At 46.2% G+C, this 16,828-nt stretch overlaps 1 protein-coding gene across 1 annotated transcript; it reads left to right on the top strand.

The window, feature by feature from the left end:
* Positions 1–6,903: 6,903 nt before the first annotated feature.
* metrnla (meteorin like, glial cell differentiation regulator a) lies at positions 6,904–13,247 on the top strand. Its single transcript, XM_068750030.1, has 4 exons — positions 6,904–7,219; positions 8,470–8,864; positions 12,214–12,273; positions 12,371–13,247. The coding sequence occupies exons 1-4, from the start codon at positions 7,134–7,136 to the stop codon at positions 12,682–12,684; spliced, it is 855 nt and encodes a 284-aa protein (XP_068606131.1). The 5' UTR covers positions 6,904–7,133; the 3' UTR covers positions 12,685–13,247.
* The last annotated feature ends 3,581 nt before the right edge of the window (positions 13,248–16,828 follow it).

The following is a 16,828-nucleotide window of genomic DNA, read 5'->3' as shown; positions in this document are numbered from 1 at the left end:
ACTTCAAATATCTTCCGTCCATAACTTTTTGAGTTTCCTTTTCCCATCACCCGTCATCACGACAACAGATGAGCATCACCTTTGGAGACGACACCCCTGGGTGGAACGGGGGCCCTTTCTGAAATCAAGCTTTCACTTTGTGACAGAATAATGAGGCGGGTCTTAAAGACCCTACACAATCAGAGATCCAAGCCAGACCTCTGGATCTAATTTTCCATCGCCATTGCCATCGTGTTTATAGTCGATGCTGACTGACTGTTGCAATCTAAGCTGCTGCTTGCTTCTCCTGGTGAAGCGTGAGCCTGTATAAAGCGTACCGTGTGGACGGACACAATAGGCCAACTGTTCTGCCTGCATTTCCTTCTCTGGATCTCTCGCCCTGTGTAAACACGTGAGGTTGTTAACATGATTTACACCACAGGCAGTGTTGGCAGGGCAAGATGTGCAGTTTTTTTTAATTTATGTTCAGACTTTAATGTCAGATACATTGTAAGCTAGATGTAAGTATCAGAGTAAAAGTACTCATAAGAGTAATCCAGTCAATCTTTTGTATAGAAATATGCATTTATAAGCAGTATTATGATGTTAATGCTGGTAAATGTGGGCCAGATTTTAATGACATAATGATGACTTTATGTATACTTTATGTATATTTTGTTATTTTAATACAAAGGGCTGTCTTATTATGTTTTGGTTTTTATGTGAACTAGTTTTCGACTAGTTCTGCTAGTTTCAAAAGGATGAAAGACAAGTGAATCCCTGTCCTTAAAATACACAAAGAACAAAGGATAGCCCCTCCAGGATAAAGGCAAATGTCAGCCAGTCGCCCTCTATTTAGTAGCGTTTCAAACTGTCTCACCACATTGGAAAATATGAGTGTAAATCTCTAAAATAAAACTGTTGCATGCAGTGCTGATCTAGAAAATGGACGGCCATTAAAACATATTTCTCTCTTAATTGTTGCACGTTTGAAGGTTAACGTGGCAGAAAGTGCTAAAACATACTTTCATACGTCCTCAAACGCACAGTGGACTACTCGAGTAAATGTACTTAGTTACTTTGCATCGCTTCAGCTGTGTATGTCAAACGAGAAGGCCTTTCTTTTCTTCATATATGCTTTCAAAACCAGACCAACAAATGCGTATGTGAAGGTAACTGGGGATATCTCTCGTATAAAGAGAGAAACTCCCGAGTCATCACTCAGAAACCCCCCAAGTCTGTCCCCACGGCTGGCAACAAGACAACGTCTCTGATTGAAGACAGGCAAGCGTCTCCAGCTATGCTGGAACGCCATAAAACTCAGCTTGCAAAAAAATAAAATAAAATAACAAATGTTTTGTTTTGTTTACTCCACTGTTTAAACATTCCTGCTGCAGTGCTGAATGTTAGCACTAAAGCATCGAACAGGAAGGATGCCAGAGCCGTGTGGGTCTGTAAAACGGAGCGGTCTTTGTCTGAGACGGAGAACTTTAGAGTGAACAATGGAAGGAGCTCCTGCTTCGCTCCTCCTACCCCATCATGAGTCTATCGCGGCTGTCGCCCAGCATCAGTCGCACTGATGGCTGAACCTTTTTTAGTGCAGCGCGTCCTGCACTGATCGAGCAAGTGGAATGAGCGAGTGCATCAAGGAAACTGCCGTGGCACGACGACATAGAGAGCCAGGATCAATGTCTCTCTCTCTCTTTCTCCACAGCAAGCTTCGGGAGCTCATCTACAAAGTAAAGCAATGTTCCTATCACTAATTCCTGCAGCCTCAGAAACACTTTGACCTCCAGACCTGAACCCAATTCCTGCAGAATGTGTAATTGCATGAATCACTGTTGCTATGATGATTGAACACCTGCTAGGAAATTAGACCCAGAGGTCCCGGCTTGTTCCTCACATTTCTGCGTTCTGTTATAGAGCCCGGATGTGATGGAGATGATCGCGTGGTGTTCAGAACAGCAGGAAGGTCACTGCAGAGCATTTTACGCTCTGATAAGATCTAAGAAGGAACCATGATATTTTCTGGCTCTTTCCTGCAAAGTCTCTTCTTTTCTCTGTTTTTCAGCATGGTCCCCCCCCCCCCCACGCACACACACACACCCCACCCCCAAACGCACAAGAGGCTATACATCACCATCAGGGCTGAAACAAAAGAGAGGCTGTGCATGTTCCCCAGCTTCCCCAAAAGAAATTAGGAGCGAGATGGACAGTTGCTTCATTCTTCAAATATGTTTGACATAATTCGACACTGGCTGAGATGCATGCATGCGCTGGCGGTTGGCGATGCATGCTGCTGATGCATGCAGTGGCTGCAGAGTCTAAAGATGCATTATCTTATCGATGTCGTGCTGCAAGAGAAACAGCCAGGCAAGATGTGAAAAGAGATTCCAGCAGAGGCTGGGGCTCCAAAATGACAGCGTTCCAGTTTTAAGAGGAGGAATGCTTGTGTGGATTTCAGCTCAGTAACATTTTTGAGAATCTTGACGGGAGAATGGGGGTGGGGGGTGATGTTAGGCAGCTGGCCTGTCGATGATATCAGCACCTTTTGATCTGCCTTTGCATACCACAAGTTATCAGGTGAGTGGAAAGGCGAGTCGACGCTTTGTCGACCGATTAAAACAGGCTAGGCTAAAGTGGGCTAGTCGTTGCTCAGACTCGTTCTCAGAGCAGGAGGTGTCAGGGTGAGCGTTTGGAGGCTGATGAAAATGAACTTCACCCAGTAAAGATGTCGAAATCAATCAATCATTCATTCACTTTCCAACCGCTTTGTCCTATCTCAGCAGTCAATGGGCGAGAGGCGGGGTACACCCTGGACAAGCCGCCAGTTCATTGCAGGGCAATGCGCCACACACACACACACACACACACACACACACACACACCCACACTCACACCTACGGGCAATTTAGCGTCACCAATCCGCCTTAGCTGCATGTTTTTGGTGGTAGGACGAAGCCAGCGAACCCGGAGAGAACATGCAAACTCCTCACAGAAATCGGATTCAAACCAGCAACCTCCTTGCTATGAGGCAACAGCGCTTAGCACTGCTCCACCGGGCCGCCCATGTCGAAATCAATCAGTAGCATTTATCTTTTGGAAACCAAAAATGAACTTGTTCTCTGTCGGCTTTTTCTTTTTTCTTTTAAACAGCCGTTTAAACAAGTTTATTTAGTATTCCGAGAGGCTGGTTTCTTGTTTCACCACAGGGAAGCAATAAGGAAAAAAAAACAGAAAGAAGAGACCGTGAGGACACACACACACACACACACACACGCCAACACATGACAATCTCATCCTGTCAGCCGGCTAATCTGCTTTATGACTGCTTTTTCACCTGGTATGGCTAATAGCTATAGCTCCGGGCGTAAAAGTGAGTCACACTCAGCACAAGTTTGAAGGCAACAAGCCTAAAAAAAAAAAGAATAAACACCCTTCCCCCCCGGCAGCTTCCTGCCTCGCCTCTATTTGTACCTTACTATTCCCAAACTGGCTGCACAACACCGATTTATCAAATGCTCCTAATCCTCTGATTTCAGTTGCGCCGTGCTGCTTCAGAGCTGAACGGCCTGTTTCCTTCGCCAAGCTTCAAACCAGAAACAGGAGCTCGCTGAATGATGAACTGTCCGTTAGTCTCCTGTCATTGATTTGTTTTCTCCTCCCTTCTCTCCCGCCATCAGTGAAACTTCTGACAGGTGGAAGGTGAGAGCTGAACCTGCTTCCTCTGAGCCTCAGCGAGAGAGAAGATAACAAACCCTCGCAGCGACCGACCGGCAACTGGAATAACAACACGTGGGCCAGCGCGACCTTCCCGACAGAGATCCCTCTCTCTGGGGAATAATGTTGTGTTTAGTATCCACGTAGTGTTTTGTCTGTAAGTTGTAGAAAAAATGTGTTCCATAACAATTGAAGGTCACATTTTTAAATGGAACATTGCGTCTGGGTGACAGTTCACAACATGAAATATTCCCGTTCACTGTTAATGCTATGAGTTCACCTTTTGTCTGCTGCTCAACTAAATACTTTTTAGTTTTACAAATATAAATCTATGTTGGCTCCCATGGTATCAGTATGGAGATATAAATATTGTACATATATATATATATATATATATACACGTATACAGCACAAAACAATACGTAAAATAGAGGTTTTCCCAATTTTGGAATGGTGGCGAATTTTAACCCCTTCCTCGCCACAGACAATCAAGGATTAATTCTTTATTCTCGTGTCACTGTGATGGTTCCTCAGACGTCAGGTTCAGGCACGTCTCGCTGCTCTGTTGCCTTCGTCATGACTCCTGAACAACCTGTCCTATACGCACAGCAAGGACTACACAGAAAGCAGGCCGCACGGCCATCAGACAAAAATCCACAGTTGTTGACTTGATAATGCGACTGATACTAAACTGTCTGAAGACGGCTGAGATTCATTAGAGCGGGAGCATCTAAACAGAAATACAAAACCTCGAGCTTGCACCTGAGCGGGGGGGGGGTGGCGTTGTTTGGTGGCACGAGGCCCAGACTCAGGTCAGGAATCGAGAGACACACAGTTGATCACCAATCAGCCACAACCGAATCCAACTCTTGTGAAACCTGAGAGGAAACGTAACAGTTACAACCTGCTCTGGTTTTCCTTGTCAGACAAGTTTCCCCCCCCCCCATCCCAAACAAAATCCAGGAACACAAAGTGTCTTGCTCCATAAGAACTCTCTGGATGCATGACATGAGTGACGAGCAGTTAATGTTTACAGGTGCATGCGGCGGTAACGTACCCAACGACTCTGCAAGTCCGTGCAGCTCCTGTTGCTTTGGGGAGGAGTCCTGGTGGACGTTTGTTTCATAAGACAATTGGCAAAGAAGAGTATTCACTAAGAATATTTTTACTATTAGTCGTAGACTAGTAGTACTTGTATTAGTAGTTTTGATGCATTTCCTTGAATGGCTCTTTGCCCATTTCACTGTCTGGAAGGCATCTTGTGTTTAAAAAAACAAAAAATATTCATACTTATACTTCTTATAAAGGATTGCACAATAAAGTAAAGTATCTTGTGGCCAACGTGTCATTATATTATTACTTTTTAGAGCTACTTACTCTTTTGTGTTCCTTAAGTGCTCCCCAGAGAAGCTGTTTGCGGCGAAAACCATTGTTTTCAATTGTAGCTGTTTTTTTTACCCTCTCTAGTTATTAAAGTATAATAATAAATAACACTCGATAAAGTAAAACGTCTACGGTGTGAAATATTTGCAGCCCTCCATGTTTCTCGGGTCTCGTTTGAACATGTTTAAATGTATAAATCTATGGAGGGCCTGAGGGTAAGACCGACACAAACACAATCGTGGATTCAAAATGCTTAACACTGTTTTCCTGTAGAGATTTACTTGGATGTAGGAGAACAAAATCTGTATTTTGTTGCTTATTAAATGTTAATCAATTCAAGACTGAGACAGACCATAATCGCCGTTGCACATGTCTCCAGTTCATCAAAAGACCAGAGAGACAAACAACAAAAAAGTGGAGCATCTTCTGAAGTTGTGCGACTTCACACGGAAATATAAAATGTTATTAGATTAACTCCACATTATTATAAGTAGAAGCTTTGTTTTGTCACACACAATTAAATATAGTACAATGTGGGTGAGCCTGGAGTGCATCCAACCCCATCCCATGTGGTTCTGTTTCTTGTTCAAGGATAGCAGTATCAGGACTTGGACTGGACAGTGTAACAAGCGGGGGCTTAACATGACAGACACGCAGGTAAGCCGCCTCTTATGTGGAGGAGGGAAATGTTTAGGATTCTAACATTATAACTTTGTCCACCAAACATACAAGTTAACTTTACTCTTGTTTATTTTGCCATTTTCTTAATTACCTCTGCCAAGGTGATGTTTTTGAAGGTGTTTGTCTTAACATCTGTCTGTCTGTTTGTTTGTTTGTTTGTTTGTTTGTTAGCATTATTACTGGAAAAACTGCTGAATGGATCTTTATGAAAATAAAATCTGAGGATTGGTTTTAACTTAGATACCATAGAATGTTTGACAGCGATCCGGACCCTTGTCTGGATAAAATAAATAAATAATAATAATAATAATAATATCAGGACTTTTGATGGGTTATTATTATCATTATTACTAATATCATTATTTTATGTATCTTTTTTTGCCCTGGCAGAACTGTATTTTCAGACTATTCTGTATTGTTGACTATATGATGTATGTTATTAGAATATTTTAAACAAGTTATTCTGTAAAGTCCAAATGTATGTAATTTTTTCTCACTGCGGAGATGTTATTCTTCCACCTCAAAATTCTAGACTTTTATGAGTACTTAAAACGTCATTGTGATTTATGGAATTGTAGGATCTAAAATCATCCTCAATGTATACCACAATCTAATAATGACTAAACAATAAAATATAATATAAACAATGACAATGATTATTGATTTACAGTATTTCAGAAATGGAAATAATCTCAAATTTCCAAAAAATTGCATTTTGTCATCCAGGAAATGAATAATATTAAAATGACACAGTCTAAAAACACAAAGCATACAACTAAGTCTTTATCAATGGCATCTGCAATCAATAAATAGTGCATGAATTGTAGATCAGTAGAATCTGAAGTACCTACTTGTTATTTCAGTTTTTAATTTCAGCCGCTGAGAAACATACATTTATTGTAATTTGAGTTTTAATGTATTATTTAATGCATATCCTACCATTATGAAAGTAGTAATAGAATAGGTCGAATTTATTGACTACCGTATACATTTCGCCGTTTCTTTTTCACATAATAAGTTTCAAATCTCGGAGCTTTTGTTGAGCACCTGAAGGCAGCACAAGCGATAAAACGCTGCGGATGGGGTGTGACGTGGAGACCAATGGGCTGCGGCAACATCGGCGGAGCTGAGCCCGGTCCGAGTCCCCCACACTTCGCGGATGGTCGTTAAGTACCTGGATCTACGACCGAGCCCGAATCAGCGCGGCTGTTAGCGTGACCCACCCGAGGATAGCGGCAGACACCCCGGGGGGGAGCAGCACGGCGCAGCGCGGAGCGCACCGGGGACGCATGGAAGCGACATGTAGCTGGACGCACGGCGGCGGACTTTAGTTTCACCGGAGGGGAGGCGGAGGGAGCTGCGAGAGCAACATGCTGGCCCTCCTGCTGCCGCTTCTCGTTCTCTGCCGGATCTCTTTCTGCCAATACTCGAGCGATCAGTGCAGCTGGAGGGGAAGGTAACGTTTATTATTACAATATTAAAAAAATAAAGAAAAGAAAAGTGAAGACGCGAGAGCTGCAGCGACCTGTTCACCGAAACTCCAGGCTGTGGGAGCACCGAATGAAGTGATCGGTAGTTTCACGGGCGCGCCTGCTGTGCTGGATGGATCGATAAAGTCACACAAAGTCACAATGGAATGCGATTCAGCGATCCATGAAAATAAAGTTGCGCTTACTGCTGAGAATAATAATAATAATGAAAATGATGATAAATTGAGTGACATTTTTATTTTAGTGCTCACATCTCTGGTTGTTACTCTGTTGTGAACTGTTTGTAAAAGGTATTGATTGATTGATTCCTTTGGAAACTATTCAGTGGGTCACAGGCTCGGATCTCCTCATGGCCTTTTTTTTTAGTATATTACTGTTTTACGCTTTAAAGATATTTCCAACAGATTCTAAAACCTCAGGCAGCATTTGGGGGGGGCGGAGAAAAAAACATCACCTCCCATCAAACGTTCTGCTGAAATGTGTTTTGCACTTGGGAAGCTGCGCCTCAAAGTGTGGTTTTGTTTTTCATCCTCCAGTTAGGGAGGGGGGGGGGGGGGTAATTCCGCAGCCGGAGCTCCTAACCAATAATCTGTTGTTCATTACTGAGTAACCGACTTTAATTGTATGCAGAAGTGATGGAACCAGAATTGGACTTAATTACAGGCGGGCTGGCCGCGGCCTTCGGCTGCACATGCTCCCCCCCCCCCCCCCCCCAGAGTTGAACCGCCATGCTGGCAGACTGCTGACGGCTTCCTGCCTCTGGCTTTGACTGACGGACCGGAGTTCTCGAACCCAGAGTCCAAGGTGCTGGCCGGTGACTTGGCGGGTTCGGTGCGTGACGTGCAACGGGCCGGGCTACTGTTGCTGCTGCCGTTGTCCCCCCCCCCCCCCCCCTTGTCCTTTCATTCATCCAAACGCTTTCCAAAGGTGGCGTGCCAGTGGTGCGTTTTGCCAAAAGCTCCGGGAGCAACAATGCGGTATTTTTTTGGGGTTGATGGTGCTGAAGTTGTTTTGCCCGGACCTGCTTGTGACTGGTCATGCAGCCGGTCTTCTGTGCTGACGGTTCTTAATGCTTGGACAGGAACGTGGTCTAAGGTTTAAAGGTCACCTCTAAAAAGACGGGCTCTAAATCTCTCTGACTCTACTTGAGTCCTTGGCGGAGCGTCTCTAAACTGGCCGATACGTTCTAACGCCCCCCCCTTGTCTTTTCTTTCAGCGGGCTAACTCATGAAGGCCACGCTCGGGACGTGGAGCAGGTGTACTTGCGTTGCTCTCAGGGCTCCCTGGAGTGGCTCTATCCCACGGGGGCCATCATCGTCAACCTCCGCACCAACACGGTCTCCCCGGCGGCCGCCGCCGCCCGTCTCTCTGTCTGCATCAAGCCCTTCGCCAACTCCAGGGGCACCAACATCTACCTGGACCGTAACGGCAAGCTGCGGCTCCTGCTGCGCGAGGAGCTGCAGGCGCGGGGCAGAGTGCAGTGCTTCGACATCCGGGAGGGGGCGCTCTTCATCGAGGCGGTCACGCACTTGGACATCAGCCGGCGGATCACCTCGTTCCAGTACGAGCTGGTCAGCGGCAGGCTGGGACCGGACGGCCACTCGCTGGATGGTGAGGAGCATCTCGGGTCAATAACGGCGACGGGCCTGCAGGCGATTGATTAATCGCTGTCGCCCTTAAGGACCGCCCACTTGTGATTTCTAACCTGCAGGACTGAGGTCCTTTTTATACTTTGTCCATGCGGCGAGTGGCGTGCACCGGATGCAGCCGTCTGCTGGTGGAAACTTTTCTGAGCCTGGGCTTGGCGCAGTCGGAAACGTAACTCCTCCTCCAGCGCCACGCCGCAGCCAAAGCGATTCTCCGTGGTCGCTCTGGCTGCGCCTTTATTGGGGAATATTACTCCTCGTCAAACACTTGACGCGCGTTTTATATTGCATCCAAATCTGAGGACTGGTGCGGGGACATTTCTAAAATGTTCCTTTCTCAGCCGTCCACAAGTTTTGAGTTGTAGCTCTGCGGATTGATTTTCTGGATCACTTGAGGTGCTCCCCCCCCCCCCCCAAAAAAGAGAGAGAGCACCCCCCCCCCATTGGAAAAACAGCGGCGTGTTTTCACACTGTGCAACTGCTAAACCTGTGCAGCTTCACGCTGAGTGACGGTGTTTTCTTTTCCACCTGAAGCAGAATGTGAGGCGTATCAGGCCCGCCTCTGTTTTTACGGCTCTCGGGGCTCACGTTTCCACTTCCTGCGTCTCTATCTGGCTTCACTGCAGAGGAGGGAGCGTGGAAGCCGCTGCGTTTCACCACATCGCTGGGCTCTGTGTGCGGCGTGCCCTCAGCCAGCGCTGGGGGTGGTTCACAGGGGGAGGGGGGGGGTGATTGCTGCTTTTTCATCTTCGTCTTCCTTTTTCTATCCCTTCCTCTTCTCTCTGACCTGCTGTGCTGGGATTGAGTTGCTCGCTGAGGACTGGTCCTCCCAGCCAGATGTTGGGAGGACCATCTAGGAGCGCCTACCCTCTCCCTCGCTGTCCTCTTAAATGATTCCCTTCGTCTTTCCTGTCTGTCCATCAGTCCAGTGTGTCCCTGTCTTTCCTCTCCCCATTCCTACATCCAGTATCTTCCATCTCTCTCCTCCGTGAACATTTGAAGTGGTTTTCATCTGCGCTGGGTGGGATTAGCAAGTGGTGCTTCATTACAGAGGAATGCGTCCGGGCCCAGATGTTGTTCCTCTGTGAAGTGGTTCTGATCAGAGTTCTGTTGCATGTGCACGGGGCCAAAAGAGATGCTGAGTCGGCTCTCATCCCATTCCTGTGGTTCTGTTTCATGTCTGACATGTAAGTGGGGGGGGGGGGCTAGGTTCTTCTCTGAAGGAAGGAAACACCCGCGGGTTGAAGTCTCGGCCCCAACGCCACGCCGTCTCCCGGGCCCATTTCAAAGGGCCGTCTTCTCCGGACTCTCGCCGAGGTCGGCCCCTCTGAAGTGTCTCGGCTGTCCGGCTGTTCTTAAGCTGCCCGAGCGTTTGGCAGGTTGACCTCTGACCTCTGGCGCTGCATTTTGCTTCACAAGCTGACCTAAGATATTGTGCGACCCCCCCCATTCAGACAAGCCCACCCCAGTTGGCGTGCCGCTGAATGTGCTATTTCCATATTAAACCTTCCTTGTGACCGGGCAGGGTTAACTCAGGTGGTCTCCAGCGCACTAAATCCACGCTTTAATCGTTCCTCGCCCATTCTGGTGTTCCGCCCTCATGCCAATGCTGACTCGACACACTTCCTTCTAGCCCCCGCCGCCCTCCCCACCTGCCCCTGTGTGCTACTCAAACTGCAGCTTTTTGGTCAGGCCAGCTGAAGGACCACCTGAGTCAACTAATCATGCCTTCCACTGCTCTCATTTAGGGCCCTGCTATAAAACAATCCGGAGGCGGGCCCGGCTGCAAAGTAGCGTAGTCGTCGGTGACATACGGCCTGGGGGGGGGGGGGGGGGGGCTTTCCAAGTGCTTTATAGAGGCTATTTTACCCTTTCACTTTTTCCCCACCAATCTGGCTGCACGAGTTTGAGGTGCTTTTAACTTTAACTCGAGCTGATGCTGTTGTTGGGACTCGGTTCCAGCCGACCTGCTGGAGTGCTCGGAGCGCTCGGGTCGACGTTGTGGCCGTGTCATCTGGTGCTGGTTTGTCGTGGCACATCAAAGACTTCCTCCCATCGTTGGGAAGCGGCCGATACTTGAACATCAGTTGACATGCGAGTGTAATCCGTTCCTGGGCCGAGCTCGTAACTCAAATCGCTCCTATGTCAAATACATTTTTCCCATATAAAATAACTGGGGGCAAAGAAATCAGTTCCGTCCGTCTAAAACACAAAAATCAATGCAAATAACATTGGATAAACATTTTTAATTGTTATATAGATGCACACACACTGATATAATAGATGATATACAGTCTTACTGTAATATAAACTGTGGCTTCATTCGTTTTACCTCCGAGACAGACAATGACGCTAACGGCGGTGTGCCGTGCGGAGGAGGAGGAGAGTTGGACAGTACGCACTACGCAGACACTTTATATCGTAATTGCACCTTACATAAACTGGAAGGCTTTGTGTTCTTGATGGCGTCCTTCTGTTGTACATATCGTCGATGTACTCCGCTTGTACTGGCGTCCCAAATCACTTAGAGACACCACGGTCTTGTTGATCGATAATATCATGCTTCATCTTCATCTCCATCGTCATCATGCATCTTTTCTTCACTGCCATCCTCACATCTCATTTTCTTTGCACCCATCACGAATAAGGAATTACTCACAGATACAGCCCAAAACCACGTCAATGATGGAAACGCAGCACGGGAGACGAGAGTACGGAAGGTGGTGAATTTAGCGCAAACATCTGGAAGTTGCTCGTATCTCAAAGCGAAAATAATACTCTCAGGTTTGCTCGTGTCCCGGAACACTCGCATGTCGAGGCATTGCTGTATTTTTATGCCCCCACCAAAGAGGCCCATCCATCCATCCATCCACCTGGGGGAATAATCTATCAATATCATTGGAAACCCACCGGGCAGAATTTAGTGATATTTCACATGATACTTTGTCGAGACTTGGAATGTGTGTCTCATCATTGGATTCTTCCTTGTGTATATATATATATTGCTCAAAGTGTTTTTGTTTTTGTTTTCCTGCAGGAGCATCTGCGTTGTTGGCATCAATTTTTCGAGTGCTAATAAAAACACATCGTTAACCTTTTTATTGCAATGAGCAGCATGCCTGGTTCCGTTTGGTGCCGGAAGAGCTGAATCCTTCCAGTGTTGTCAATAAGTAGTCATGTGTGGTGATGCTGTGACCTTGTTATTGGGAATGTGGGAGAGGACCACGTTTGTGTCTTAATCAGCTGAAAGTTTTATGCTTTGCTAAAATGTTGCTCCACATACTCATCCATCTTTGCTCTTTGCTTCCTTTCAGCACCCTGTCAGCCCTGCAGCAACCCTGACATACTTCTAGCAGTGTGCACCAGTGACTTTGGTAAGCTAAAGAGCTTGATGCGCATAAAAGGTTTCAAAGGAAAAAAATCTGTGCAGCAGGAAATGCATCTATTAACGGCGGCGTGATCTTGTTTCAGTGGCGCGGGGCAGCATTAAGAAGGTGGAGCAGGAGGAGGAGCACTCCTCTGTCACTGTGGAGATCGGCCATCTCTACAGGCAGAAAGCTAAGGTCTTTGTGTCTGGGGGAGTGAGGACACGGAGCTGGAGCGGCCGCATCAAGATGCCCCTACGGTGTCGGGTGAAGTCTGGCGAGGGCGATTTCCTCTTCACGGGGACAGTGAGGTTTGGGGAGGCCTGGATGGGCTGCGCCCCGCGATACAAAGAATTCCTGAGGTTGTATCACGACGCACGAGAGAAGGGGACCAACCCCTGCCACGTAGACACCGATTGAGTGCATTACCTTTTTTTATTTTTTTAATGGGACAAGTCCTCGCTGGATGGCGAGGGGAGATGAACCAAGTGGACATGCTAAAGACTCCTCTCCTTTCCTGCTGTCCCGTCACACTTTGGGACAAGACAAATGGAGACCCGGAATGTTTTCCGGCGGCACCTGGACGGACTCTTGTTCTGAAAGTCAAGCATGGTGCAGCGTGGGTTTGGACTGCTTTCTGTCATAGATGAGGAACTCCCAGCCTTTAAATGTAGCGAAACCCATTTTTTCCTTTTTTTTTTTATGTGTATAAAATGTGAATGTATATTTGGAAACTTTGTGCTTTGTTTAAAAAAACAACAGCACAAAATGCTTGTACAGTTCTGAAGTTATTTCTTATGACAGAAATGTATAAAGTGAGAGACTAAAATTTTTATTTTGTCTAAAAAAATTGATTTGCAATTCATTGTCTGAGAATATTCCTTTTTTTTTCTATTCCGGGTGTATTAGGGTGAAAAAAAATGAAGATTGTGTGTGTGGTTCTTTTTTTTATTTTTTTGCCCTTGAGAATAAAAGCTTTCATTCCCTGGAAAAACTCTGTATATTCAATAATTTACCAGTGAGCATATTGGTTTACCTTTTTTATCAGGTAATCACGAAGAGCAGGACAGAATGAAACACTTTACACACTTACTGTTGAACCATAAAGGTCTTGCATCTCATTGTTTTCTTCAATTTGTTCATTTGTAATGTTCTTCACCTTCCCTTATATGAACATTTGCTAATTCACTGTATTTTGAAGAACTTGGAAGTACTTTTTGTTCATGCCAAGGAAAGCAGTGATTGCTTTTTACTTTTGATATTTTAGATCATTACCGGTAGTTGATTATATTTAATATTCAATCTCATTTTATCTCAAACATCGATTAACACGCTGGGTAATTTGAGATTAGGTATGCTGGTCGCATTGGTACTAACAGGTTATTTTCTTTCCACATTCTGGTGAACTAAAACCACTCTCCTGGTCTGGATTATCCTCTGCGAGGCTCACCTCCACCTTGAGCTGGGACCGTCTGCCAGGGGTTACAGAGAGATGGATATCGGAGCGCCGGAGTGGATTCCTCTGCATTGGTTCCCGTGGCGATGGGGGTGGCTGCATGTCAAGGTCAATGTGAAAGGCCTCTTTGTTCCAGCGCAGCAGCCTGGTATGAGAGCGAGAGCCGGCTGAAGGCAGACCTGAATGCGGCCCTGTCACTGGGCACGCAGCAGAAAAGCAGCGCTCTCCGACCACACTCCAAATTTTGATTGACACGTACAGTTCCGCTCCGGCTCTCCGTTTAAATGGAGGCTTTTCATCCCCGTCGCCTCAAATGAAAACAAGCAATGAGGCTTGTTAATGGAGCTCTGAGCTGTGCTGCCACAGCATTGCCGGGCCGGGCCTCTTTAAATGACATCCCGTTAATGGTCGGAGTGCTTTTTTGTCTCCCGTTTTACTTGAACGGAAACACACCTAGACTTGCCTTTCAATAAGTTTCCCCCGTAGAGACAATTACTTTTCCAGACAGTTCAGCGCTTTGAATTGAACGTCTGAATTCCAAGTGAAAGCCAGCAGTCCCAGAATTGCTCACTGGGAAATGCAAACAGAGTTTCCATAGGAACGAGGACTTACCGTGAACCTTCTCTCCCTGGCGTTAAGACCAAGAGCCTGAGGATGAGGAGGAGGAGGAAGGACGGTCAGAGCAAAGGGGGGTCATAACTCAGCTGTTACTCACGGATGTGCATGAAGCTTTCGTCAGAGGCAGGCATCAAGGACGGTTGCAGGATGTTAAAATGTGGGGGAAATCTTCCTAGTGAAACAGGAAATGCTGACTCTTATGGAAAGCTGTTTTTATGATGACAAAACTTATGGATGGATCCAAGTTCTCATCTATGTGTATTCGTGTTCTCATTGTGAAATAATCTACAGGGATTACTTAATACGAGAAGTATAACTTTTTTTGGGGGGGGGTGTACCTTTCGGAGGGAATGGCCATGCCTTGGAGGTGGTTTTGCAAAAGCTTGTGAGATTATCCAAACTGGCAGAGACCAATAATAAAATTAAATCACTATAAAACAGTTTTGATCACGCGACTGTTTTTGCTGCAAAAAATGTCAGCGTTGACCTTTTTGAAAAAGACTGCCAAGCATGACTGGTCGTGGCTTATTCAATTAATGTGGCAAATACACGGACACATGCAATCACTTAACGTTTTGTAGATAAGGTCAAATTTCAATTGGATCCAGTTGAGGAGACCAGTTTAAACCAGACTGTGAATATGTGGCGTCTTTGTGCAGTCAGAGTGATTCAGCTCCAAGTCACTTCTTGGTCATCTGGTGGGTGGGATTGTAAAAAGTAAAAGTAAAAATGAACGTCCTGAAAGAAAGAAAGAAGGCAAGAAAGAAAGCAAGAAAGAAAGGGCAGCAGAGGTAAAGAGCAGGATGGTGACAATAGACAAACGAGCTCGGTGTAGCGGCTAATATTTTTTTACCTCTTTGGGAAGTGCTAGAATGTGAGGAATGTGTTGACTTCACACACACACACACACACACACATTTTTGTGTGCAGCATCCCCCATTGCTGCTTCCTTGATTAGCTGGAATCAATAGAGTCTCTGTGGTTTTTCTGTATGTGTATGTGTGTGTGTGTGTATGGCTGCACGGTGCGCGTGGCTCTAACCCCAGCACACATAAACACACCGCCCATCAGCGAGATAGTTGCCACACAATCATCCTCCACTCACACTGCAGCTGCAGTCTAACGCCGCCTGTCTGACTCAACACGTCTGCAAACCCAGCCTTAAATGTTCAAAATAGTTTGTGAAATATGTTATCATTTTATTCTTAGTTGTTTTTTGGGGTTTTTTTTGGGGGGGGGTTGCTGCATCTCCCAGAAAGCTACTGGGTTGCATCAAATATGAAGGGTTAATCATTTACGGGGAGTAAATCCGCAAATTGTTAAGTTTTGGATAAAATAGGTGGAGGGAACACAATTTCTTTTTTTTTGCCGCATCAGTTGTGAAAGAACCAAACCACCAAAGTTATTCTCAGCTGTCATCCCTAAAATTGCATAATTTTCCTAAAATAGACATTTTTGCATTGGATTACCTGAAAACTATTTTTAAAACAATGTTGAATTAACACTCAATCCAGGCGTATTTATTCCATGTACCATACGCGATTCAAACTTAGAGCCTGATACTGTAGGTATGAACATCTCAGAAAACAAGGGCCGACAGGTCAGCATCAATCCCAGAATGCTTCTCTGTCCCTGCTGAGTTTCGCAGCCATTGGAACGCCTCGCAGACTCGGATTTTCTCCACCTGTCCGGCCGAAGCGATGGCAGGATTAAGGACTCTGGTGTTGGGTGTCTCTAGTAAAACCCTATTGCAGGGTCACAGCGTGGGGCGTGTGTGCCAGAATATCAGGTATCAAAGGATATGCTCTGCTCTGACTAAATGGGTAACGTGCATGGAGACGATCAGACACTGGCGCGCCGTCAGACGGTTTAGAGATCAGACTTGTTTTGGAGGATATCTGTCTGTCCGGAGGAGGAAGCACACTTTTGGGATCACAACCTGGCAAAAGCAAACAGCGGCGATAGCCACAGTCTAAGGACGAGAACGTAGCCACGGACATTCTCTTTCTCTCTGCTCATGTCTGAAGCACAACTCATTATTTCTGTTGCAAAATGGGGACTCGTTGCTGTGCTCTGCCACCGAAAGACTGTCTCTGACTTCCTTTTGTCCAATGTTGTCCGCTTTTCTTAATAAATGAATGTGTGCGGCTGCAGTCGGCTCACATGGCTCCCACAGGCTCCATTGGGATGCCCTGTTCATTCAGCAAACAGACCAGGGTCCTGCGAACTGGGGGGGGGGGGTTCTGCTGCACTGGTAGCCCCCCCCCCCCCCAATGCACAGAAGTCCAATAACAGAGGACGTCAAGCAAACACACTACAAATGGCACTTTGATTTGCTTGCCTTTGCATCCCCTTCCCCTCCCCCCCCTTCATCCTTCATTTACTGGGATCCATAGTGGCATTTCTGGGAGCCCCATGGCAACAACAGGCCTTGTCAAGGTGGGGGCACGGACAAGTTTCCCATGATGTCACCATGCTACGGTGACTTGT

Source organism: Brachionichthys hirsutus, chromosome 16 (assembly GCF_040956055.1).
Source record: "Brachionichthys hirsutus isolate HB-005 chromosome 16, CSIRO-AGI_Bhir_v1, whole genome shotgun sequence".
Taxonomy (NCBI): domain Eukaryota; kingdom Metazoa; phylum Chordata; class Actinopteri; order Lophiiformes; family Brachionichthyidae; genus Brachionichthys; species Brachionichthys hirsutus.
The sequence above is the reverse complement of the archived record's forward strand: the minus strand, read 5'-3'. Positions and strand labels throughout refer to the sequence as shown.